At 41.8% G+C, this 26,304-nt stretch overlaps 1 protein-coding gene across 10 annotated transcripts in view; it reads left to right on the forward strand.

Moving 5' to 3' along the window:
- Positions 1-26,304, forward strand: part of kmt2cb (lysine (K)-specific methyltransferase 2Cb) — a 51,496-nt gene that overhangs the window by 8,463 nt on the left and 16,729 nt on the right. For 6 of the 10 annotated variants that reach the window (XM_028428056.1, XM_028428055.1, XM_028428057.1 and 3 more), the window contains 33 exons: positions 703-791; positions 2,315-2,462; positions 3,251-3,451; positions 4,707-4,816; positions 4,964-5,073; positions 5,634-5,796; positions 5,924-6,095; positions 6,796-6,910; positions 9,310-9,485; positions 9,653-10,026; positions 12,486-12,569; positions 12,688-13,403; positions 15,767-15,889; positions 17,031-17,147; positions 17,464-17,568; positions 18,209-18,313; positions 18,432-18,613; positions 18,861-19,025; positions 19,140-19,246; positions 19,371-19,442; positions 19,530-19,742; positions 20,031-20,150; positions 20,380-20,505; positions 20,610-20,740; positions 21,766-21,958; positions 22,848-22,940; positions 23,233-23,280; positions 24,178-24,318; positions 24,536-24,568; positions 24,696-24,842; positions 24,924-25,065; positions 25,151-25,380; positions 25,567-25,640. In XM_028428056.1, the coding sequence (XP_028283857.1) occupies positions 703-791; positions 2,315-2,462; positions 3,251-3,451; positions 4,707-4,816; positions 4,964-5,073; positions 5,634-5,796; positions 5,924-6,095; positions 6,796-6,910; positions 9,310-9,485; positions 9,653-10,026; positions 12,486-12,569; positions 12,688-13,403; positions 15,767-15,889; positions 17,031-17,147; positions 17,464-17,568; positions 18,209-18,313; positions 18,432-18,613; positions 18,861-19,025; positions 19,140-19,246; positions 19,371-19,442; positions 19,530-19,742; positions 20,031-20,150; positions 20,380-20,505; positions 20,610-20,740; positions 21,766-21,958; positions 22,848-22,940; positions 23,233-23,280; positions 24,178-24,318; positions 24,536-24,568; positions 24,696-24,842; positions 24,924-25,065; positions 25,151-25,380; positions 25,567-25,640 (5,125 nt within the window). The remainder of the gene's footprint in view (positions 1-702; positions 792-2,314; positions 2,463-3,250; positions 3,452-4,706; positions 4,817-4,963; positions 5,074-5,633; positions 5,797-5,923; positions 6,096-6,795; positions 6,911-9,309; positions 9,486-9,652; positions 10,027-12,485; positions 12,570-12,687; positions 13,404-15,766; positions 15,890-17,030; positions 17,148-17,463; positions 17,569-18,208; positions 18,314-18,431; positions 18,614-18,860; positions 19,026-19,139; positions 19,247-19,370; positions 19,443-19,529; positions 19,743-20,030; positions 20,151-20,379; positions 20,506-20,609; positions 20,741-21,765; positions 21,959-22,847; positions 22,941-23,232; positions 23,281-24,177; positions 24,319-24,535; positions 24,569-24,695; positions 24,843-24,923; positions 25,066-25,150; positions 25,381-25,566; positions 25,641-26,304) is intronic. The other 4 variants (XM_028428058.1, XM_028428059.1, XM_028428062.1 and 1 more) reach the window with 4 other exon arrangements.

Raw genomic sequence — 26,304 nt, forward strand, 5'->3', positions numbered from 1 at the left:
TTCCATTAGTGTAAAATTAAGTAGAGCATTGACCTTTTTTGCAACCATGCTGCTCCAATAATGTAACTACGTTTTTATAAATAAATATACTGTACCTACCCTAACCATAGCATTTTGGGCGTTTTTAAAAAATAATTTTTCAGCATACACTGTACACACAGTGGCTTGTTTATGACAAATGGAGTAGCTGTTGATTTACATTTATTTTTGCGGCTTTGTTTGTGTATTATGAGATTTGTCAATGTAATCCATAGTAATTTGTTCCCTTGGGTTTAATCATTGAAGCAGCAGGGGTGTTACAGTACCTATTCATGAATTTCCTTGTATATTTTGATTTGTAATAACATTGTCAGTCATCTCATCCTACATGGGCACAGTCATTATTTTGTGAATTATCTAAATTTATTTTGGTTTATACTGGATTTTTGGATTTGTGTGAGTAGAATTATCCAGATTGGCCTTCATCTTTAAATTACATGTACTACCAGTCTGTATTGCACACCCCACCACTACCACCCGTACGCCTTGCCCAGCAGCCTGAGTGCCTCCATTAAAAATCAGTGACAGCTGTGACTATATTTAACTAATTCATGACTGCACCGCCACTCCCCCCTCCCGAGGCAAGCTCAGGCAGTTTTTATTTTCTTTATTCCTTTTCACTTAATCTCTTGTATTTGTTTGTGTTCCTCTTCCTCACTCTAGGGGTCGCACCAGAGGGAGGGTTGTTGTGGATGAGGAGGACAGCATGGATGGGACTGAGATAACAGAGTCCTTAGACCCTCAGGATACAGGTGAGATTTTCAAAATGCCCCTTTTTAATCCATTATGTACATATTGCTTTATAAGGAGTAATGTAACACTTGAACTCACACATACAGGTAACCTCATTCAGAGAGTGTTAAAGAGGGTATTTCAGTAAAGGTAGGGGAGTCTCCCTTTGCAGGAGACTGATGGATGAGAGATTTTTCTTAGCACCCCATGCTTCTCCTTTAGGACTATAATTGAAAGGGTTTAGCTTGAGCTGTGAGGCTGCAGTGGGTGTGTATTTTTTTTCCTCCCCTTACTGCTTCCATCTCTCCTCCTGCTCTGAGATTGGCATTGAGGTGCAGTGGGAAAGAGCCCAGGGCTAATGCCCTCTAAAAGCTTTTTAAAATCCCATCAGTCTCTCCAGACCCATTTATGTGCTTTTTATGTGTGTACATCAAATCATGTGACCATGGCTCCCATTCTCATACATCTCTGTGCTGCCCTGTTGCTGTACTGGAGATATTGGGAAATGTAACTCTACCAGTGGGTTGCCTTTATTTTATTGTACCTTTGAAACAAGAAGTAAAGTTTAGGAAGTTTAAAACATTTAATGTTTTTTTAGAGAACCAAGCTTACACTTTGATGTCCACTTAAAAATGCAGCTCTCCAAGTGTCTCTATCTGCCTCCAGGCCATGACAAAGTGAAATCTGTGACTCTACACAGGCCTGTTCTTAAACCGATATGTGTGCAGTTAACATAAAGTAGAGTGTCATAGCTTGTACTTGACATGCGTGCCAACCAAATAGTTCAAAACATATTTCTACATAACAGCGTAACATAAGAAATTTCATCTCAACTCTTCCTCACATCTCACAGTTATACTATGACTGTAAGTCGTCTTTCACAGGTGCACTCAGTTATTAGGAGATAATGAGCTTGAATTTGTCCTTGTGTAATTCATTTGGATGACACAGAGTCATTGTGGTATTAGCCTAATTACATGTCAATGAAATATTATTAAAAAATTGCATGGCCCAAAGTCTCAGTGAGAGGTGCTTTGGGAAGTTGTTTTATATGACTGGCACGTGCATTTGGTTTGTAATTTAAATCCAAAGATATTGCCAAAATTTAGTTTAAGCAAAGTATTCCCCATTAATATTAAATGCCACTTTTTGAGACATTTTCTTCAACCATATTTCTTATTTCCCCTGCATCCATTGTTGCTGCTTGCTATTCTGTACTGTAAGAGTTTCAGGTTCCTAGTAGGTAGTACTATAATCAGTGCTTGAGCATATGGTCTCCATATTTTTCCATCCATCTCACTAATAAAGGCAGCATTTTTGACCTGGAGGAAACTGACTAGAATGCAATCAACCTGCCCTGTGACAGCTTGTATCTGTCAGAAGCTGTATGCTGACCGCACTGTCGTACTTGGCAATGAATTGAAGAACAGCAAACAGCACAGTAACTAGAACTGAGCATCTGCAGTGTTCATAGGTGCTCTGATAAGTGGTTCCTTTACTAACTTAACTCATTTTGTTTTCTTTTCTTTCTTGTTTTAATCAGAATCGCAAATCCAGCCGGTGGAGAATGTGGAAGTGGTGGCCACTGAGGTGCCAGATGAGGACAAGCCCTCTTCCCCTCTGGCCCTGAGCCCTCCAGCCGAGAATTCAGCAGGACCATCTGTCCCAGCAAGTAGAGAAATCAAAACCAGGTTACAAACACTAAACTTCCTTTGAATCATCCATAACCCATGTAGAAGTACTCATTCACAGGCTTGTGTTTTAGTCCGGCTATATGACATGCTAATTGCTGTGTATACATGAAGATGAATTAAATGGGAGTCATCAGCTGATAGAGGCAGCAGCACTCTCTTCCCAGGTGTCACTTCGTTAAAGGTTGTAATCAATCTTTTGGCCTGTCTGTGCTGTCGATGTTGGTGATGGAAGGCAGATTGGTAGCATCTCCTGGGATCTTATTAACAGGGCTACCTTATCGCTTCAAAATGTAATAAATATTTACAGCTTGGATTAGTTTTGAACTTTCTAGCTAATGCCTGCTATCCTGTGTTTCTCTTTGCAACTCTATACACTTTATCCGCAAGATGGCTTTCCCACGTAGAATCTGATCATTTACATGTTAGATGCTTAGAAATCCATGCAAAGATGTGATTAAAAGCAATGTTGTGTGATATTAAAAAAACAAAATGAAGAAATCGAATTATGATATCAATTAAGTTTTACCAACCTGCTATCCCAATTCATAGTGAATAAGAAAGATTCTGCACTTCATTAAGATTTTGTGTTTTGAGTGTGCAGAGACATTGAGCCTGCTTGTCTTACAAAAATACTGTTGGCTCTATTACTGTATGTCATCACTCAGACTCAGTCTCATTGCCACAGGAACGAGGCCTTAATTCATAGTGACATACATGACACTGTTTTAAGTCGCAGTAGGTATTTATAATTAAACACCCCCTACCACCCATTTTCTTTGTTTCAGTGAGCGTCTCTGTGCCTTCTGTTACTGTGGTAGCCGTAGCCTTCTGGGTCAGGGGGAGCTGCGAGTTTTCAGCACCACGTCTGAAGCACTCTTCAGCCACAAGGATGAAGGAGGCTCTACAAGTGATAGCAGTGATGGCGATAAAACCACTCAGCCAAAAATGGCTGGAGAGACCACCTCAGGACAGAAGGAAAAGAAGAAGTAAGTAGTCCTGGCCGATGTTGTTGTCACAAATAATCTGGCTGTCGTTGTTGGTCAGGAAAGTAAAGTGAATTGTAAGGAGTCCCTCTAATGAGTTAATTAACTGCAACAAATCAGAATTTGCTTGTGTTTGTTTTTTTTATTCTGTGGTTGTGTACATTATACTTTTACTCTTACTCTCACTTAGTTTTTTCAAAATCTTCTGGTAAATGGATCCAGAAAATTTTTATTTTTGATTAAACTACCCTTTACTCCCATCCTGTAAAGTAGTACTGGTGTTGATTGGATCTTCCAAATGACATAAAGCCACATTGGTGGTTAATATACATTGTCAATGCTCAAGGGCCCGGTTATGCTACATCAGGTAGAGGGTGCACAAGAGCCTTGTGTTTATATGTGTGCACACTGTGCCAACAAAGGACCCTCCTCAGACTCTTTTGGACAGCTGCCTAATTTGTTTAGGTCCTCTGAAACCAATTGGGTGTCTCTCTGGGTCCCCAGTACCGTAATGGGCAGTGAGAGCAGTATAGTTCTGGCTGCATACCAACCAACCAGTCGCTGGTGTGTTGTTCGTGTGATTGGTCATTGGGGCCAGCCCCTCTGTTGTGCCACACGGAGGCAGTGGAAGGGAGCCCAGGGCAGAAGGAACATTTATATTTGTCAGAGGAGCAGAGATGGTGGACACTGTGGCAATGAACATTGTTTCATAATTGGTATTAAAACGTAGGCTGTAAACGATAAAATGCCAAGACTTTTTGTCATGAGTGTGCCATCACGTTTCCAGAAACCAGTCTCTTGATTTTGGCCGTTGGTTTGTTTACTGGAACCTAGGTCCTTTTTAAATGCTAATGCTCTCTCTCCACATTTTCTGCATCCTATGCTGCTCACTAGTTCAAGCCAGAGACTTGGGGAAACACATCCTTTTCAGCAGATTTTATGAGACAGAACAGCCAGCCTCTTGTGCACACGCCAAACAAGATGGCCCTCTTCTTCCTCCTCCTCCTCCTCCTTTTCTCCCCTCCCCCACAGCTTTTTATTTGCTTTCTAACATTTTACCCCAAGCTTATTCTATCCGTCTTTATTTTTCTGCTTTTTTTAAAAGCTCCACATCATCCTCTACCTTTATGTCTCTGTCCTCAATTGTGCCTGAGTTGATTCAGGCTGTCCTTCTCTTGTATAGCACATCTTTTAGCCGTCTTCTTTAAAACAATCTGTGCTGACTTGCTTTCTTCGCAAACCTTTTCCTTTGTTGCAGAGGGTCTGAGGGTGGTGAGGAAGAACCAGACCCAGCCAATCGTTTCTGGGATGAGCTTTCTCGTGTCGGCCTTCCACAAGATCTCAACGTCCAGTCTCTCTTTGAGTCAGGTAGCCTAATATAAACCTTTTTCTCCCCTTTACCACACACTGTTTAATCTGTTAATGGCGGTAACACTTAGATGTAAATGCAAATCTGTTTCAAATGTTGTGATTTTAACCCTTTGTAATTACATTTATTATGCCTTCAAATTTCAGGGCAATGCTGGGCACATCAGAGTTGTGCCTTGTGGTCTGACGGAGTTTGTGAGGGCGAAGGACAATCTCTGCTTAATGTGGACAGAGCCATTGACTCAGGGAGCACAAAGGTGAGTCAGGGGAGGACATCCGTGCACTAATGGGTGTTAACACCATCTTAATGTGTTGGGACTGCTTCAGTGAGGCACAGTAAAGCTGATGGATCAGACTGGCTGGTAAAGGTCGGCCCGGCAGCACGGATCTCTCAGCTGTGAAATGGAAAAGGTCATGCCACTCAACAGAGCTGAGCTCTCATGGCAGCTTGGCTCCTAGCGGTAGCAATGGTACTGCTCTCAGCCCTCTGATTGTATTTGCAGCCCATTGGTCGCGCAGACTATCAGCAAGTCTGCCACTTGGTCTCTGGAGTGGCTATTAGTGCACACTCATGGAACTGAGAGAAATAAGGACTGAATGAGGTGCTGCCAGTGTGATCATCATTAGGTTAAAAATGGGTCTTAATCCTGAGCTGACAACCGAGATGGATATTTTTTTATCATTACTGGATACTGGACTGAACAGTGTTATTAGTCATTTATTGATAGACCTGATTTATTGGTTATTTTTGTTCTTCTGTTTATTTAGACAAAGTATATTCAGGCCATATTTTGAGATATCTATTATTTTTCTTCAGCACTGTGCATACTGTAAGCGCCTTGGAGCATCCATTAAGTGCTGTGCTGAAGGATGTGCTCAACTCTACCATTACCCCTGTGCGGGGGCAGCTGGGACCTTTCAGGATATCAGGAGTCTCTCACTCCTCTGCCCAGAACACACTGAATTGGCCATTCACAAATGTAAGTTGTTTTAATACTTTCTTTAATGGCTGTATTAAAAATATAAATTGATGATATTAGGTTTCACAAATCAACATTTTATCTGCATTTTTTTTTAACTTTTCATCCTTGATTCTACCGCTCACAGTTGTAGATGATGTAAACTGCGTGCTATGCGATAGCCCAGGGGATCTACTGGACCAGCTCTTCTGCACCAGTTGTGGTCTGCATTACCATGGGATGTGCCTGGACATGGCTGTGACCCCTCTACGGAGGGCAGGTTGGCAGTGCCCTGAGTGCAAAGTCTGCCAGACATGCAAGTGAGTCACTTTCCCTCTCTATCATACCTCAAACTGATTGCGTTTGTCCACGCTTGTCATTTTCTTTCAGTTTTTTTCCTGCTTATTTTCTGTATAGCTATCAGGCATCATGCTTACTGCTGGTTTGTTTACCTCGGTGATTTGTGAGGACCTAACTGGATGTTGTACCCTGAAGCTCAGTCTGGTCACCTCTGACCTTAGTTAAACAGCACTGGAGTTCTGTTAGCATCCAGCCTTGTTCGCTTTAGGCGACTGCTGTCCGTTGAGCTTCAAATGCTTTATTTATAAACCCAATGCTGTTTTATTGCATGTGGAGTTTTGCAAAAAGAGTAAAGATTAGTGATATACTGTTGTAGGGTAATGGAATGAGAAAACTTAGTGTTGACAAGGCAAACTTGTGAAACATTGATTATGCATTGAATGCTTTTTATTGTGGGTAATGATGAGCAGTTGTGTTATAAGCTGGCTAATATTTCAGCATACCATTGTTACATAGCATAGCCTGTGCCCAGGAAGTAATCCTAGACCGACTTGCACTGACTAGGCTCTGTGCAGGACGGGTCATAAATCTGTTGAGAACTACTTGTTTTGCATGAAGCTGTTATTAAATAACATTTCTTATAAAATTTCTTAAAAGGAGTGAAAACCATGGATGCAACCATGTAATTGTGTGTTTTCCAATGTCCTTTCTCTTTTGTAGGAACCCAGGAGAAGACACTAAAATGCTGGTGTGTGACATGTGTGACAAAGGCTACCATACTTTCTGTCTGCAACCCGCCATTGACTCTCTTCCCACCAACGGATGGAGATGCAAGGTAGGAAAGATCTTGCTTAGCTGGATTTTTGGATCTTTGGATTTTGGATTTTTGGATCTTTGGTGGCATGTGAAATTATTATGCTGGTGTGCTCAAAATATAAATCCTGGCTCTTGCACAATCTACCACATATACGCTTATGGTGACTTGTATCTGCTTTCTGCGGTTAAGAAGTGAGTCACACTAGCTGATCTTCTTAAGGCTTGAGTTCAGTCTCAGTGTCATAAAATAACACCTTGTGTACTTGTATCTTCCCACACAAATGATTGTTTGTCACTCAGCTGGCTGGTTAACACGCCGCCTATTTTCTTTTTGCAGTGGTTTGTATAGGTCATGGCTGTAGAAGCACAGGCAATGAAAGGTCTACACACTTGGTTTTGCTGTTTGACTCAGCATAGTAGCAAAGCAACCCACACACACACACACACACCCAAACATCCTTTGCATTCAATTGCCCAGTTCATCCCCACTTATATGGTTGTTTTGTTCTTCATGTTGTCCTCTTGTGGAAGCAGAGATCAATGAAAAATGAGTCATTGTTCCAGTTTGTTTTCTGTGATGCTAGTGTACAGGCCTGATGTAGTGTTTTCCATTAATAATATAGGCAGGTGGTATACCATAGTACTTTGCCTCGCCATAGATTCATACCAAAGTTTGGCCAAACAAATTGTTACCGAAAAAAAACAGTGTTTTTCTTCTATATCCTTTGGGTTGTCTTTTTCAAATTAGCTTTTTATCCTGAGGAATATCTCCAGTACACCTGAATAAGTGGGTGCTAAATCTTGAATCATGATTTGTTCTTTGCTGCTGTTTCTGATCAGCTCCACTGCGGATGGTATCTTCTGGCAAGGCCAATGCAGCTGCAGCCTCCCCCTGCTTCTTTTCTTCTTTCTACTGCATCTCTTCACCTGTGTACTCTGACTTTATGAGTTAACCAACCTTTGCATTCATATTGAAAGACACTATTTACCCAGCAGACTTCCAGTGACAGTGAAACAGCCTGGTGATTGCATGGGATCAGTCCATCCAGATATATAGCATTAAAGGAGAAAACTGGCAAAGCAGTGTTTAGTTTACTGTGTGTGTCTGCAGGTTTGTTCATTACCACATTTCTAGGGTCGAGTTTTCTAAAAGCTGCAAACAATATTTTTAACAAAGCAGTTGAGAATACATGTAGTTCAAAGCATTTCTGCATTAAAAATGTATTATCTGTAGCTGAATAAGTTAACAAAATATCAGTTGAGTAAATACACCCTAGAACAAAGATTTCTTTTCATTTCTTTTGTGTTTTTATGGCCTTTGAAATGTTTAGAATTCCTTATGATTTATGTGTAAAAAAGAGTGTCAGCCTGTTCAGTTATGTCAGAGGTTTTTAGCGGTCACTCCTTATTCCTGGCATAAGCAAAAATACTTCAGTGCTTGTTTAAGTGAGTGGTGGCACAAAAGAGGCATGCTACTGAACCACTACCACTTTCTTTAACCCATACGCAGCTCTGTTTGCTGTTACATGCTGTCAGTGTGTATATTTCATCGCAAATACTGGCTGGAATTTATTTGCTTGTGCCACTTTGTGGTTCTGTTGCTCACAACACTTTCCACAGCAACACTCTTCCAGTGATTTTTGGAAAGTCAACTCGTCTGTGCAAAAAAATGACAATGGATTAAAGCTGATACTGATCCATTTAAAATTAATCCAAAAAATGTTTGAGATATAGCGACTAAAAATGCTGCTATGTGTTGATTATTGGCAACCCTGCCTAGATTCCACTTCTTTTGGCCATTTGTAGCACTACTTGGCAGCATGTTGCAGCATCATGTAGTTTTATAGCCAGAATGTGAATATTTTGACACAAAACTTCCGGTTATACTTTTTTTTTTCCGGTGTGGCTGTTACAGTGTATGTACCTATTTAGGTAAAGTGGTACAATATGTACTAATGGTGTACCAGTGATGTTCTTACATCATGTATCTGTGTTTGTGTGTGCACACATAAATACAACAGTGGTATGTGATATTACATATTGTTACACACATTGTAGTCATTATCTACATACTCTGTAACAGCGACACCATAAAATACGGTGTTACCAAACTTCCTAATGACAAATCGTCAGAAGTATTAGTCTTCACCAAAAAAAAAAATGGTGTAACTGTTATGATCATTAAGCTGTTTTATTGACAACTGTTAAATCTGAATGATGCTCAGTTCAGTTGTGGTCATAATCTCCAGCTCTACCCCTGAAATATTCTTTTATTCTATGCACATGTACACTTGCTGTGATCTGGACAGGTTTCATGCTTGTTTCCCTATTCCATGACTGAAGGGCTAAATGTGTAAACACTGTAATCACTGCACTGAGTCTGAATGGCTTTTAATATCATTTTACTTTCCTCTTTAGAACTGCAGAGTTTGTATCCAATGTGGGACGCGAACTAGCGGGCAATGGCACTACACTAGCCTGCTGTGTGAGAACTGTGTCCAAAACCAGGACCCCACTCTGTGCTGTCCTATGTGTGCCAGCATTCTGGACCCTGAGCACCACAAAGACATACTATTCTGCCAGACTTGTAAAAGGTAAGGGATGTACAGTAGCTCTAACTGTAATACTTGATACTTAATGATTTCTGTGCAAATTGACATTATGTGCTGACAAAACCTGACAGCGATAAATATGTCAAATTTTTGGATTGTAGAGAGATCCCAGTCTAACATTCTCTTAAATTCCTTTGCACTCCTTTCAGATGGCTACACCTGGAGTGCGAGCGTCAGAACTCAGGCCAAGCAGAAATCCACCCCAGAGAGGACTATGTTTGTTCCAACTGCAGGTCTCCTGCTGCAGAGCAGGCACTACAGGCAGAGGATATGGACACCGGCCCAGAGCTCAGCCCTCAGCCAGCCTCCATGCACACAAACTCTGAGACTGGCCCACAGCTGGCTCAAAAGCACACAGACCTAGAACCTGGCACTCAGCTGCCTCCTGAAATGCACAATGACCCCAAACCGGAATTACTCGCTGTTCCATTGCACTCAGATCCAGAGCCTGTTCAGGCTACCGTCCAGGAGGAGAAGCTGGCCACATCAGACCAGAAGCCTGGTGGGTCTTTGTTCCATAAAGGTTAGATTATACACAGATTACACTCAGATCCGTCCTCCTTGTCTTTCCTTTATCTTCTATTTTCATCTGTGCCCAACTGTTGCTCCCGAGAATTCTAATCTGTTTTATCGGCATATTAATCATATCTTGTGATTACAAGGACAAGCTAAGGAATGTAACTGTCTTTTGATTTTACAACATCATGCACACATCATACACCAACCACCAGGTTATATGATTGAAAATGAAAGACAGTCTTTGTAGTTGGGGTTCATTGACTCGGCCTCTAGCCATGCAGAAGCAGTCTAAAGCCTTGGCTTTGCAACACCAATTTTTGGCTGTAGCATCAGCACTGATGAAGTTTTGAAAGTTGTAAGTTGTTGTAGATGAAAGAATCTGGGAAAGAGTTGTTTGGACTAAGACCAGAGAGAAGCACTCGCTCTTTTATTTGGAGGCTTTTCTGAGGAAACCCCAATAACCAGATGGTGTTCTACTAGCAGCAGATTAAAGCTACTCTATTGTCTTTGTATTTCAGTGTTTTGAAATTGAAGTACTTTGTTTCTTCAACCTGTCTCCAGGGAAGATGGTAGGAGCAGCCCGTCGGTGTGTATGAAGAATTGATCATCTGTTTTATTTCAAAGAGCACTTAGCGTTTAAAATATTGCATAAAGTGCATATCGCAGTTAAACTGCACACTGCAACCTGAGGCAGAAATTGGCAAACAAGTTAGGCACCCCAAACAGTGTACTGACAATCAGAGCTGGAGTGAGTAAATTTATGCAGAGGAGTTTGACATGGTAGTGAATGTGCATTGTACCTTTGCATATTTCAGCTAAAAGTAAGGCTATAAAATAACGCCTTTGGTTTCAGGCTGCAAATACATTTAGCTGCGCTGAGGATCTCAAATCAAGAGTTCAACACAGTTGAGTTTGAATTCCAACTTTGAGACTTGACCTGGTTATTAGTTTTTGTTGGGAATTTCTGTAAGAAACCCACCCATTCCATCCGTCTTTGAGTCCTGCTGGTCACAGTGCTTCTGTAATTTCTGTAGATTGCACACAAGCTCAACACAATGCTAGATTTCGCAAGCACCCTGGGATACCAGTGGCAGCTAGTTCTGCTGCCCACTCTTATCTAGGTGCCACTCTCCATTGACAAGACAGGATGGTTTGGAATAGTATGATGGTGACGATGATGGCTCACTCAATACGGCTCACACAGCCTGCTTGCTTTCCTCATCCTGCACGTGTTCGCTTTTTGCTACTTTGTGCTGTGGACATTGTGGACATCATTGAACCCAAAATAAGATTTCCACTTCACATGATTTTTTACTATATGTCACACTGCACTGCCCTTAAAAGACGTCTGGGGTTGTGAGCTAAAGCCTTTTATTTTTACTTGCTCCAAATGCATATTTATAGGGTGCATTTTTTTTGTTGATGACCAAAATGTTCTTTGATATTTGCTCTTTTTTTAACGTATTTGGCACTGTGTGAAATCATGACTATGGTGCCAGCCACCCACACTTGTAATGCAATTAAAGTTATTAACCAGAGCTGTTCATCACCCGCCAGGATCTCCTACCACTCAGGGTTTAACTACAGGCTTACACTGAGTCAACTGACAGATGCTGTTAGATCTATTTCCTGAGTGCACGTTAGGCCTGACTTTAGGCGTTTACTGCATTAATTAAAGCTGCATGTTCAACTAAACCATCACCTTATTCACTGTAGGATGTATAGGAAGCAGGACGTTAATATGAATGTGAATGCATGCTTAGCTTGGTCAATAGCTGATGGCTGGAGATGGTTGGAGGCCCATCTCCCTAATTGACTTTCTGGCATCAGCACCGGATGAGCACCTGCAAGCTGCACAGTCATGAGCCCAAAGCACACAGACCCTGGGATGTTGGTTGTCATGGTTACTCCCTTCCCTGGCAGAGATGCATAGCAGGTGCATGTGTGTGTCAGGATCAGTGTGACATGGGAACTTGTGGATTGAAATAGTGAGCGCCTCCTTAAGACTAGGGTATCTGTACTGTCAGAGGCTGTCTGGCAGAATATTGGCTCGTTGTGTGGATTCCTGATAGCCAGGAATGACTAGTTCTATTCATAGCCGACTAGTCAAATGCTTGATTGCTTTTGATTCAAAACCAAGTGTTGAGGGAGAAAGAGGAGAGAGATAGGAAGAAGACACTAGTTTTAGTGTAGATGTTGATAAAAGCTTGCATCTTTGTTTTATGTAATCTCACTGCTTGTTTCATGAAAGTACCGGTAATCCATTTCCAGTAGCACTGTCACACTTGTCCACAGCCATTTTCCTAGGAGACATTCATATTTTTATACAGGGTTTGCCATGATTGTGGAATGGGGTTTGTTTTAGACTTGATGCAAACATACATTTTATAAAAACTTTATTATTATCCTAATGAACAACTTGCTCAGTGTTTTTCTTAATTAATCTTAATTAATCTCTTTTAGAAGCCTCAGTGGGAGCAACAGACATTGTCGAGAGGCAGGTTACAGAATCTTCTGTCTACAAAATTCCAGCAGAGTTTAAACCAGGTTTGTAGATGAAGCTTTTTTATTGAGCTTTGCAGAACTTCATTGATCATCGAGTTTTATCATAGCACCATGTTTGTGCAATTAAACAATATACAAATATATTTTTTTCCTTCTTCAGAATCAAAACCAGCAGCAGGAGCCCAGCTCACATCTACAGAGATTCCCGTGTCCGCATCAACTCTGATCCAGGAGTCTTTTTCAGCCCAACACTCTATGGTGGAACTACAGACACAGGACACAACATTACAAATTAAACCAGCAAATACTGATGCCTGCCCGGAGCAGGGCATGCTCAACCCCAGCACAAAGGATTTTAAGGCCATCATGTCAACCACCAAAGAACTAAGTACTGCATCAGTACCTTTTGCGGACCAACCAATGGAAATCTCACTACTCCAGCCTTCAAGCGTGGATGTTATCCGGACTTCTTTCCTGGAAGCCGCCCCAAAAGAAGTCAACAAGGAGCGGATAGAGGGTATTTTTCACAGGAACTTGGCAGAGACTGTTAAGCCCTCGGCCTCTAGCACATCAGAGGAGATGGACACTACACTGGAGAGCAATCTCTCGTTTTCTAGCTTGTCTTCAGAGGAAAAAACCCTCAAAACATCAGTGGAAAGATTAGCTGAAATGTTTTCTTCTCCCTCTGACTGCTCCCCTCTGGCCCGAGGGACCTCGCCAAGAGAACCACCCCAGCCTCAGATCCTACCTTCGCTGAGTGACCACAGCAGTGTAATGCCCACCACCACCCTTATACCATTTACTCCGAAGATTGGCATGGGAAAGCCAGCCATCACCAAGAGGAAGTTTTCTCCTGGGAGGCCACGAGTGAAACAGGTAGGAACCTGCATATCATGTCACAAGGGTCACAGACACATTTTATATAAGGTCTCTCTCTGGTTCTGCCTTACTGACAGTCACAGCCTAAGTCACAGACCAAGTATAGACCAATAATTGTTGTAGCTGAACAAGTGAAGTGTTCTGCCCCCTTTAGCTGAGGTGGCACTGAGAGGGTTGCCTTTACCTCATGGGGTTTGTTTAAACTCTTTCTCAGTCAGGTTATACCTGTTTATACATCACATGGATGGTGATTATTAGGGGTGGGACGGTTCAGGAAAAAAATCCGAACCGTTCGGTACACGTGTTTCGGTTCGGGGCGAGTGTTCTGTTCGGTTCTGGACATGCGCATCAACTAATACAGGGAGGCATTTTTACCACAGCATGGAGACGAGTGTTGGCAACTTGGCGTCTCTCTCGCTACATTTCGCGGCTTTCCAAACTTTTTTTTTTTTATCAAAAGCTACTAGTGACTATCTGGTGACTTTTGGAGACTGACATGAAAGCACGTGTCATTCTGCAGTCAGGCTACTCTCCTCGACAAGCAGCAGCTGTGAGCTCCTCCCCCGCCTCAACGCACTCACAGCCGGTCACTCTCACTGTAGCTTCACGTAGCAGGTTCAGCTGCAGGTAGAGCAGAGACACCTACAGCACTCTGCGTCCAATCGTGCGCAAAGCTGCCGCTGGTCCCGCCAATGCTCACAGAGCGGGATGTAAATAGCATATTTCAATGGCAAAAATACAAAAAAAAACACGGACATCAGTACTGTCAGCTTAACCTAGCGTAGTCATAGAGTTCAGTCTATCCTACTAGCATGTCATCAGCAAAGGTGGACAAAGCAACACACGTTCTCTGTCTGAGTCCGACGGTTGGAGTATGTGCGCACAGGTGTCTGTGTGTTTGTCTGCGCATGTGTCTGGGTGTGTACGTGCATCGTACCTCTGTGCGCAGACAGCAGCGGTGAATTGTAAACAACCATGACATGACATGAAATGACATGCTGCCGTGCAAATAAGCTAAATAACATGAGCTGTTTAGTTTGTTTAATAAAGGAACGAGGTGTAGACCTGTTGTATAGGAAAGGTTATCTTCAATGGCTTCTGTTATGATCTGGTGCTATATAGAAATTAAAAAATTATTGACTTGAGCTGATATGATGATGGGAAAACACTGAACTGATTCTTAAATATGTTGAATGTTGGCTAAATAGGCTATGTATTTTATGGTCATCTGGTATTTCCAGAGTGTTAAAAGTCTTCTAAAAGAAAAATCTTCAACATTGTAAACGAACCGAACCGAAAACCGTGACCTCAGAACCGTGATACGAACCGAACCGTGGATTTAGTGAACCGTTCTACCCCTAGTGATTATGCAGACCTCAGTTGAGTAGTGACTATTTCCTGTGGGTAAATTTAAAAAAAATGCCTCATATCACCTCAGCCATTGCCATCAATCTCTCTGTTCATCTCATGTGTAACACTTTATATTTCTATTGTGCATTTATCAAGTCACAAACTACATTGACCATTATCATGTCCTAGTCACATCCATATTACACCATCAACACCATCAACAGCAGTATGTCAGCTGTGGTATATAAACTCCCTATATTGTTGATTCTGTGTCTACAGACTGTCATACACACTGAATGCAGATTTCCTCAGAAAAAAAATAATTTGAAACATACCCATGGCTATAATAAATTATAAATTATGCTCTTGAGGGTAAACTATTTCAGTTTAAAAAAATATTTCTTTTTCCAAGATATATCTCATCTGTTAAATAAACATTATATTGCTCAAATTAATTTCTCACACAAGGCCGGGGGAAAGCTATTCCAAAAATGTAATTTAATGTTGCTCCTCTTTAGCCCAGCATGCTTTTGTCTGATGCTCTCATGTGCTGCTATACTGACGCAATCCCCCTTGTTTTGTCAACATGCCAAACATACACGATCGTCATGGCGAGAGATAGCGGGGGCCCCTTTTCCTGCTGTATGCTGCCGTGATACCCTGGCAATTCTCCTGTGTAAATGCATCTAACGGAGTTGTGCATTGTGCTTGTACAAACAGTGTATTAAAACCATGCCTCCTTAACGTGTTTGCATGAAAGGACTGGCTTTAACAGAATGTTACCTAATAACTTATCCTCTTAATATTTTTGCATATGAGATGCTCTCTTGTACCTCTGCATAGATCTGAGGGTGTGTATTGGGTTGTTCCCATCATAAGAAGCTCACTACATTTTAACATCTTTCTTTGTACATTTTGTTTCTTCGCTGCCTTTCTTTTTAAGTTGCTGCATTTTGTCGCCCTCCTCCCTCCCTCTCTCTCACTCTCTCACCCACCCCTCCTTACCTTAGGGTGCATGGAGCCCCCATAGCAGTGTGAGCTCACCCTTGTCCTGGTCACCAGACCAGCCAGAGGGGTGGGACGTTCCAAAGACCAGGCAGTCCTCTGGCAGCCCCGGCTGGAGCATCAGAGTGGTAAATACCGTGGCTCACCAGAGACGGCAGGGCAGCAGCTGCCCTCTGTCAGCCTCTGTTTACCATAGTGACACACACACTCCCTGAGTGTTCCTGAATGTCACTGCTGTATATTGTAGCCAATGCTGACATTTGCTGCATCTACCTTACAATGATAAGAGGTGTCAAACCACTGGCTAAGCTAATGAAATCAAAAATCTTGCTAAATTCACAAGGATTTGGCCGGATTTAAAACTGAAGTGATCACAAGTATTAGACAAATTTTTGACAAGGAATTTGATACTGAATAATGTTGTCTCTTCGAACTTGTGCACACATCTATATTTTTTTTTTGAGATTTTCACTTAGTGAACAGGCAGTTTGTTGCCATGGTCACCGTCACTCTCTTAGCAGACCCTGGGTGAGGGTTAATTTGTACTCTTGATAGAGGTCCATTGCAGGTTAAACACCATCGTGCAGTGTGTCTGCCAGATGGCATGTTGGATGGAAGTGGCCTTGCTTTAGGAATAGGGCTCAATGTGAAGGGATTTTTGCTTTGAGAGCTAGAAAGTTCAGTTAGACACACATTTGACAGTCATGATTAGGCAGAGGCCGCCTGTCTGAAATGGAACTTGCCCTTGTAGAGCAGCAGCTCTGCAGCCTTTTTGACTTTTCTCACTTGCTGGCTGTCTGGCAGATACTGAAGTGCACCTTTCAAATAACAGTAATTTTCATTAATTATCAAAATGGCAAGAACCAAGTTGTTTTTTCTTCTTGTTGAGCTTTCACATTATGTTCAAATGTTACAGATCCTTTAAGTTATTTTTTCTTCACCCTTTACAATTCTTTTGTTTTTTCAACATTATGCATTGCATAAATTATTCATCATGCATGTATTTGCAGTAGCAGATTGCATCATATAAACAACACCAAAGATAACATTAACCTTTCCAACTAAATTTCCACTGCTCTTCCTGTCATGCTGCCTAGACAGTAAGGCAGCTATACAGTGTTATTGTGGCAGTGAGTAGCCAAACCATTGTCCCATTAAACCTGAACAACTGATATCAGAAACAAATCAACTGGAACTTGTGTCCGTGGATATAGTTTGTAATGTTGGGAGTGGTCATTGTCTCTTCTGATTTTCATTTTGTGTCCACAGGGTCGAGGCTCAGGCTTCCCTGGGAGGAGGAGGCCCAGAGGGGCTGGTCTCTCAAGTAGAGCTGGACGTGGTAGGGCCAGAGGCAAGAATGGAGTGAGTCCCGGCATCAACCCAGGGGTAAGTGCTAAATAACATTGCTACGTCTTTGGCAACTGCAACATTTTATGCAAAACGGTGTTTGTTTTGCCTCCAGCTGAAAACATTGACAATGGATTGTGTGCAGCATTCATGTTAATGTTACACGCTCCCTGAGGGCAAGTCCTTCAATAATTACATAGTACCTAATAATGGGTACTAATAGCAATCTTAACTCATCTACTAAAATGTACTCAGGTACTCAAATTCAACAATTGTCCCAAAAAGAATAAGGAATACATTTGTTATGGTTTCTATTTATATGTGTTTTTGTGTGGATTTTCTTCCCACTATGCAGATCACCACAATAGAAACGGCATACCCAGTCAAAGAGGAGGAGGAGAATGCAATGCACAATACAGTGGTGATATTCTCGAGCAATGACAGTTTCACGCTAAAACAGGTGAATACTCAGATATGTTTTATTTTGAGTCCTTATCCATTATTTTCTTTTCATTCACTGAGATGGCCTGAAATTAAATCTGTGCTTAAAGATCTCTCCCACTGGAGACCATCAATTCCTATGGAGATACAGTCAGCTGCCTGCAGGAAATACAGCAGTCAATTATATAACACAGGATGTTGAAATGTTATTATTTCTTACATTGTCTCCATAAAATGAAAAATCCCACGTTTCTCAGAGTATAAGTGCTCACACAAAGCAACTGGCAACTAAACAATACTGTTGAAGTGCTTTCTATTAAAGATGCATCTTTGCAGCAGTCAGTCACTTTGTTTAAAAAATGCACTTAAATATCTTTGTTGTAAGATAGATTTATACGCATTATTGCGTGTATTTGAAAAAAGAACACAACTACTACTAGGTTTAAAGCAAGGCAATGGGACAAGCAGGCCAAACACAAAGTTTAACAGTGGTCAGATGTTTTCCTTCCTGACAAGCTGGTGCTCAACTGTAGTTGCCTGTAATTTTTAATAAAGATTCTCAGTCATCAGGCAACTGGACTTATAGAGTTGCAAGTTACAAGTCATGTTACAGTTGCCTTGCTTCAACCCCTTGGTAAAATTCTAACTTTCTTCTGTAGGACATGTGTGTGGTATGTGGCAGTTTTGGTCTCGGTGCAGAGGGCCGTCTTCTGGCCTGTGCCCAGTGCGGCCAGTGCTACCACCCATTCTGTGTTGGCATAAAGGTACGTCATTGAGTTTGTAAATTATTATTACTAATGCTAAACCCCATCCATACAAACACACCATTTTAGACAACAAGCTGGGATACACCCATTAACTATCACCTTATTGCTTCCCAAGATCACCAAGGTTGTGCTGAGTAAAGGCTGGCGCTGTCTGGAGTGTACTGTGTGTGAGGCCTGCGGTCAGGCGACGGATCCTGGCCGCTTGCTGCTGTGCGATGACTGTGACATCAGCTATCACACATACTGCCTAGACCCACCACTGCAGAATGTACCCAAGGACAGCTGGAAGTGTAAATGGTGAGCAGCTTTATCATGCAATGGGAGTTTTTTTAAATTCAGACATAGTTACACAGAGCATAGCAGTTTTACATGATTGACCAATGAAGGCCATTAAGGTGTAAAAAGTTATGTCTCATTACAAAAGACAGGAGCAAACACAAACTTCAGATCTGTAGCATGAAGATAGTGTATTGAGTAGCGGCAATAATGGTCTGCTGTGAAGTAACCTGGGTTAAATGACCTCTGTCCTCCCTGTCTCCTGTAGGTGTGTGTCCTGTACTCAGTGTGGTGCTACCACTCCGGGCCCAAGGTGTGAGTGGCAGAATAATTACACCCAATGTGCCCCCTGTGCTAGCCTTGTAACATGCCCAGTCTGCCTGGTGGACTACAGCGAAGGAACCATCATTGTGCAGTGCCGCCAGTGTGACAGGTGTGCAGTGTTTCTACAAACCTGTCAGCTTAGGATGACCTCTTCTAAACTGCAGTCTCTACTGATTTTCTCCACATAATTGGCTGTTATCTAAATGTGCTCTTCTGTCCACAGATGGTTTCATGCCGCCTGCCAGAGTCTTCACTCAGAGGAAGATGTAGAAAAAGCAGGCGAGAGCTGCTTTGTCTGCACAATGTGCAGAGCTTTCAAGACCACTAAAGGTGGGAGGACGGCGATTCCTCTGAATGTGTTTTTCCACACATTCTGTATCTACTGTTAAGTCAGGAAGAGTTAACTGTGACGTTTATTTTAAAGACATTTGTGTGTTTTTTTTTGCTGCTTTAGTTGTCACCAAGACCAGAGACATCTGTGAGCCTATAGTTATGACACCAAGTGTACCTAGGGCTAAAGAAATTGGTAAGTACAGATAAATGTGGCAGAGAGATGTTTTTCTTCATAGACTATAAAACTATAGGCTTAATCTCCTGTTGCTCATCTTTTCAGATCTTTCAAGGACCTACACCCAGGACGGTGTTTGTTTGACAGAGTCAGGACTTTGCCAGCTGCAGAGTTTGTCTGCCACAGCTTCACGGCGGAGAAAATCTAAGCCAAAACTGAAGCTGAAGATCATCAATCAAAACAGTGTGGCAGTGCTTCAGGCTCCTGTAGATCCACTTTCAGAGCATTCGCGTGATGAAGACATGGAGGACAATAGAGGTACTTGTGTTTTTCAGAAATCAATTTAATTCAGATGTGTTGTATCATTAGCCTTGCATTCTACTGAATGTATCTTACTTACCAAGTAGCAGTAACAAATTATTTTACCCCTTATTTACATGAGTCCTTAGTAGTAAGAATGGTAAATTTAATTTCAATCAGGGTAATGTCCTGCATCTGAGTGAAGTTCAGATAGAATTGATCCCTAGCACTGTGGTGAGAGGCCTGGCTGGGGTGTTCTCTGCTGCAGGGTTGTCACTCATCATCAATGCTCTCCCCCTCTCGCAGAGGCGGAGCTCCTTGATTGTGAGGCAAAGTCTGACTCAAGCCTGGAGCGAGAGCCAGCAGAAGATGACTCCAAGGGGGCCGACGGCGGCAAGAAGAGGAAGAGGAAACCGTACCGGCCGGGTAGGGCACCTGATTGAAGGAGACAGCTTCTCTGAAGCGTAAAATGGTGCAGTACATGCCTGACGTTGTAGCTGTAGCAAAGCACTGCCATCTCACGGCCTCTGGTGTACAGAGGGCTCTGTTCTAGTGTTTCTGAGCATTACTGCTGAATGCATTGGACAGTTATAGCTCAATGCATTTCATATCATCTCAGTGATTGTACCAAAAATGTCTAAATTATTCTTACAAGGCATTGGTGGGTTCATGGTCCGCCAGAGGAGCCGTCCAGGCCAAGGTCCAGGCAAGGCTAAACGATCCCTCTGCAGAAAGGATTCCTCTGGCTCTGTGTCGGAGAATCCCATCGGCAAAGATGAAGGTCTGTCCCCCAGAATTGCATGCATAAATTATGCTAATATTTTAATTGAGACGCTCACACTAGAACTAGAAGAGATTACAATGACACATTTTTGGTTGTTGCAGGGTGGACAGAGGCACTGCCAGACACTCCTGTGGATGAGATACCTCCTGGACCAGAAGTTCCAGAAAAAATAAAGAAACGCTATCGAAAGAAGAAGACCAAATTGGAGGAGGCCTTTCCCACCTACCTGCAGGTCAGTCACCTGATATGCTCATAGATGTTTATATGCCATTCATATATGTAAATATAGTTTGTATTCAGAGAATAGGGATATAATGTAAAGGGACACCTGCAAATTACCTGTTAAAATTAACTTCAGTATAAAGCAACAAATAAAGCGCTAAGTAATTATTTTTTTTTTGCATTTAGGTTTCATTTTACTCAAGAATATGTTATTATTTCAGAATTTGAAGAAATCGCATACATTTCTGTCAGTTATGCTACAAGGGTCCTTTTTGAAGAGTGTGTCTGGTCATGCAATGGCACATCTTTAAAAAAAAAATACATTTTGTCTCACCCTTGGGAAGGTTGCATATCCAAAGTACATTGCCTAAAAACCACTTACGGAACTTCTGTGCCCCTTCTGTGAGCTTTCTTGGAACAGGAATCGGCCTTAAGGAACTCACAGTAGAGGATACTTGTCTCTGATCATACTCTTTAAATGGCTGCTGTCTCAGTTGTGAATTGATGTTCAAAAGCTTAACTGGAGATGACTTCAGTGCTCCTCGTCCCTAGCCAGTATCTTGATGTCACCTTGTGTTGGCTAAAACATAGATATGTGATGTGCATTAGGCCACCGGCAGCTGTCAGTGCTGCTCTTTATCCCACCACAGTTGTGGGGGGTGGGGGTGTTGAGTCTAACCTAAAGGTCCGAGACAGTGAAGCACACGTCATTAATTATTGAGATGGTGACACGATGGGCTTTTATTGTCTCAGTGCAGCAGTTACATGTTATTGAGGATAGTAGATGACCTGTGGGTATACGTGGTTGGGGACTGTAGGCGCTGATGAAGGCGAGGTCAGCAGCGGCCGCATGACTGTTGGCTTCAGAGCTTCTCTGTTTCACTTCAGTTCTCTTGGGCTTTCAATGGGTGCTGAATAATTTCTATGTGACATGGTGGCACGTTGTCAAGTAAAATAAGATGACACCTCTTCAAGAAAACTTCAATAATAAGTGGTGACACAGAAGTGACTGGTGCTGTGTGTTGTCATGTTCAGGAGGCTTTCTTTGGAAAGGACCTACTGGACAAAAGCAAGCAAAGCAGGCAGCAGGGGGTCGAATCAGGCTTACTGGAAGAAGGGCAAGGCCAAGTGGATAAGAAACATCCCAACGCCAGCTTCCTGGACCCCACATCAGACCCTCTGCTGAGTGCCTCATCTACATCTCTTCCCACTAGGCCAGCAGTAGCACGTATGTATACACATTACTTTTCTTCTACAGGGTGAAAGCTGTAATGATTCATTAATGCAGAGTATTAGTTTTCTCTTGCATCACATGTAGTCCAAGAAGGGCTTTAATCAGCAGTGCTGCAAAGAAATAATGGAGGTGTTGAGGGGGGGGGCAGGGGAAGGATTCAGCAGGGGGATATCATATTTACTTTTATTTTGGCACCCAACCTTGATTTTATTCCATGTATTTGTGACTTCACTCAATGAAAGCATTCGCCTATTTCATGCAGGAGTACCTGCAGTGTTCAAGCTACATTTCTTTCATTCACATAAGACAAAGTGTCAAAGGCTAATCTCTGAGTGCGAGCGTTACATTAGTACTAAGCTAAATAATGATTTAATTCCACGAGTGAAGTGAATATAGATAGAATTTCTTGTAAGTCTCCTCACTGTACATCTCTTGCTGTGTTGATCTTTCTGACTTTAGAAAAAGGCACGTTCTTTGTAGTGAACTAGAAGCTTCTGTCAAGCTGCTTGTCGCTGTTTGATCAGCTGCTAATAGAGATTCCACATCATACTTGCTACCTGCACTCAAATAGACTTGTTCAAGACTTACTTAAGGCTACTTTACTTAAAGATTCCTTCCAAATCCTTTGACAAACAGAATTGTCCATGTTCAAAATCTTTTCTATTAAGATCCAGACATTGGAGTTCATATCTGCCTGTAATTCTCTTCCTTACTTTTGGGAGATTTCTGCTCTTCTTGCTTTCTTTTACATTTTTTACTCGTGGCATCAAAACAAATGGTTTTAAAATCTCATATCCGTTCATCACCATCAATTATGATTTGTGACAGTTTGGTTTTCTTTCTTTTCTTTTTTTCTTTCTTTTTTTCCCCCCTTCATCAACAGAGACGTCTGAGGAACCATTAGTTGATCTATCTGATGTTCTGAACACTGATGCAGACATCTTGGGAATGCTCGGAAAACCAAGCAGTGACTCTGGTGCGTCATTTTTTTGCCTAACAGGCCATCAAAGTGGCAAGAATTTATACATCGCCTGTGTATCTGCGGGTTTAACAAAAACCTTACAGGCGATGTAGAAATTTACCAAGGTAGCAAGATTATTTTGGTGTCACCACCTTATTGATTTTTTTTTTTTAAATGTCACATCCTTTGATACTTCTTTTATTCACCTTTGGTTTTATCTTTTGTTTGCATTGTCTGAAGCGTGTTATGCTTGTTCTGTCCTCACTATTTCTTTTCACTCATTTTATCTGGTTTTGGGTTCTTGTAGGTCTTGATTTTTGCCCCTTCCAGGTTGACAGCTCACCTCCTCCTTTTGGTAAGGGTGATATGGCCTACTAATCCCTTGCTTGCATTCTTCCTCTTTTACAATGTGTGTCTCACTTTCACTGTGCATGTGTGTGTACGCTACTTCGTACTTAGCCTTTACTCAACCATTTTAGATTGTTTTAAAGCTCATAAACTGATTAGTGCTAACCCAACACAATGTTCAGGGTGTATCCAAGGTGTATGGTGTGTCAATCTTTGTTTGTGAGAAATGTCAAACTAACAATGATATCATCACTTTCATGAAATGAGCAGTTTAGAAGCAAGCAACTTGGGGAACCTTGGCAAATTTCCTTTTTTAGTTCCTTGAAGATGATGAAGGTCCCGTTTTCATTGCTGTGGCTTTGTGATATGCCCTTTATTTATTCATTTATATGGTTTTAGGGCTTGTACAGTTCAGTTTTAATATAGGATTTTCCACACAGGAAACAGTTTAATGCGTTAATACTGATGCTTTATGATGTAGCTTGCCACACTCCTCATAACTGAATTTGACTAATTAAGTAAATAAATAAATTTATGTGGGATCTTATTGACTATATCAATGATAAATATTAAAGGAGGTTCTGTGTTTCAATACAAAAGATGCAAGTGTGAGTAATTGTGCCACCAACCTTGCTTGTTTGTGTTCCTTTACTGAGAAATTAGTATGATCCTTCTGTCTCCTCACAGTTCCTAAAACACTGCTTTTAAACAGCACAGGAACCCCCAGGTGCTTTAATCCTATACTGTTCAGTTTTGATTGGATTCCTCAGGCTGTTAACACAATAAACACGTTTTCACTTCAAGTCTATATTTACGATCACAATCTTGGCTGGGTGTTTTGTTGGTTGCTTTGTGTGTGTCTGTGTTTTGATTTGTTTTTGTATGTCTGTGTGTGTTTCCACAGCTGCTCTAGACATCGGGCCCCTAGCAGACAGTTCCCCAGTGGCTCCCCAGTCTCAGGCTGGGCGGAGGACACCACGTACCCTCCCAGAGGAACCCCTGGACGGCATTCTCAGCCCAGAGTTGGACAAGATGGTCACTGACGGTCAGTATGGAAGAACAGACGTCCATCTTTAGTCGCATTCCTAAAACAATAACATTTAACAGGGACATTAGTACATGTTATGGAAACTTTCTGTAGATCCTGGATCTAAATCTTTTCCAGGTTTATAGTGGCTCTAATGCAGCTCTGATCACGGTGACTCTCTTTGCTTTTACTGTATTTTCAAAATGAATAATCTGTTTTTTCCCCTTTATTTTAGAGTCGATCCTCAGCAAACTTTACAAAATTCCAGGTTAGTAATGTCTACTTTTTAAAAAATATTTTGTAATGTGTGTAATGCTAATAAGCATATCCACATAGTAGCGTTTTCATTAGATGTAAACAATCCACCAACTGTGTGCTGCCACTCTCTGCTACAGAGCTGGAGGGTAAGGATGTGGAGGACCTCTTCACAGCAGTCCTTAGCCCCAGCACGAGCCAACCACCTCCACCACAGGTGCCTCACCCCCAGGGTCCAGGGCCCCTCCCTGCTACACCTGGCACTAGTATGCCTCACCCCAACACAGGTAATCACCACGCCATGCCGATAGACATTGGACTCGGTTACAAAAACATGCACCTAATTTATAGCTGATATTGTGTATTAGGGAACCCTATGTTTCCAAGGATGCCTATGATGAATGGTATGATGGGACCAAACCAACGCTTTCCCACTCAACCCGGATCAGGGCCCTGCATCCCAGAAAACTTCTCCCCCCTTAACCGTATGCCTTTCTCAGACAATCCAAGGTAATGTATTGCTTCCAAATAAATGTACCGTTTTCTTTGCAATTCTATAAACAACACTCTAGAGTTAGAGCTTTTTGTGTTACAGGGATAGAAAATTTAATCAGATGACTAGAGAGGCAGTTGGTCCATGGCCTTCACCTGCCCATGGTCCTGGCCCTGCACCCTCTGTGCCCGATGGGGAGACTGAAGCCATGTCAAATGCCCAAAGGAGTACACTCAAGTGGGAGAAGGAGGAGACACTTGGAGAGCTAGCCACTGTTGCACCTGTCCTGTATACTAATATGAATTTTCCCAACCTCAAAGAGGAATATCCAGGTTGGTATATGACTATAATGTTTTGTCCATTTTATCCATATTCTTGCTGTCATTGCAGTTATTTGTGCTCTTTGTCTAGTTGTTTGTTTTTGCACAGCACAGTTTTAAGTCACGTGGTACATGATGGCCTTGTTTGCTTTCTTAAACATGTTGGCATGACAACTCCCATTTCTACTCTTCCAACAGACTGGTCTACAAGAGTAAAGCAAATTGCAAAACTGTGGAGGAAAGCTAGTTCACAAGACAGGGCCCCATATGTGGTAAGATCATTCATACTATATAGTTTGAAAAACTGTTACACTACTAGTTGCAGTCTTTCCTTTTTGCCAAAGGATAAAATCGAGTCACAGTCTTGCACAGTGTTAGAACTCACAGTGGTTTCAGTCATTTATTTCACTCAAAAGTCTTACTTGGCAGAAGCCACCAAAATTTTAGCAATTTTAGGGCTATTGTGAGACTGGATAATGGTTATAATTTCCTTTCATAGCCTATTCACCGACACTTAAACATCCTGGCCGTGATCTTACACAATGCTCAGGCAGCTATTATAATACTTGATTTGTGGTTAGAAGATGACCTCCATCCTGTGCTGCATATACAGTTTGAAAAAGATTCTGGCTGTAAAATAAAACTCAGAAAATATTTCATTGGGCAAATTATGTCTTACTTTGGTCTGACAGTCCAGAATTATTGCCATAAGTGACATAAGGTTTCATCCAATTAAAGTCTCAATGTTATGTTAGCTCTTCATGTGACCACAGAATATGCCTTCATTGTAGCCTTTATGGATGGAGACATTTTCTCACTGCCAGATCCAGATATTCATATTTTTGCCATTCTGTGGAGGATGCTTCTATTTAATAAACCCCTGATGGCAGATTACACATGATGGCAATGATCAATAAGGAGTAGGAGATATTTGTC

This window comes from Parambassis ranga, chromosome 17, assembly GCF_900634625.1.
Source record: "Parambassis ranga chromosome 17, fParRan2.1, whole genome shotgun sequence".
Taxonomy (NCBI): Eukaryota; Metazoa; Chordata; class Actinopteri; family Ambassidae; genus Parambassis; species Parambassis ranga.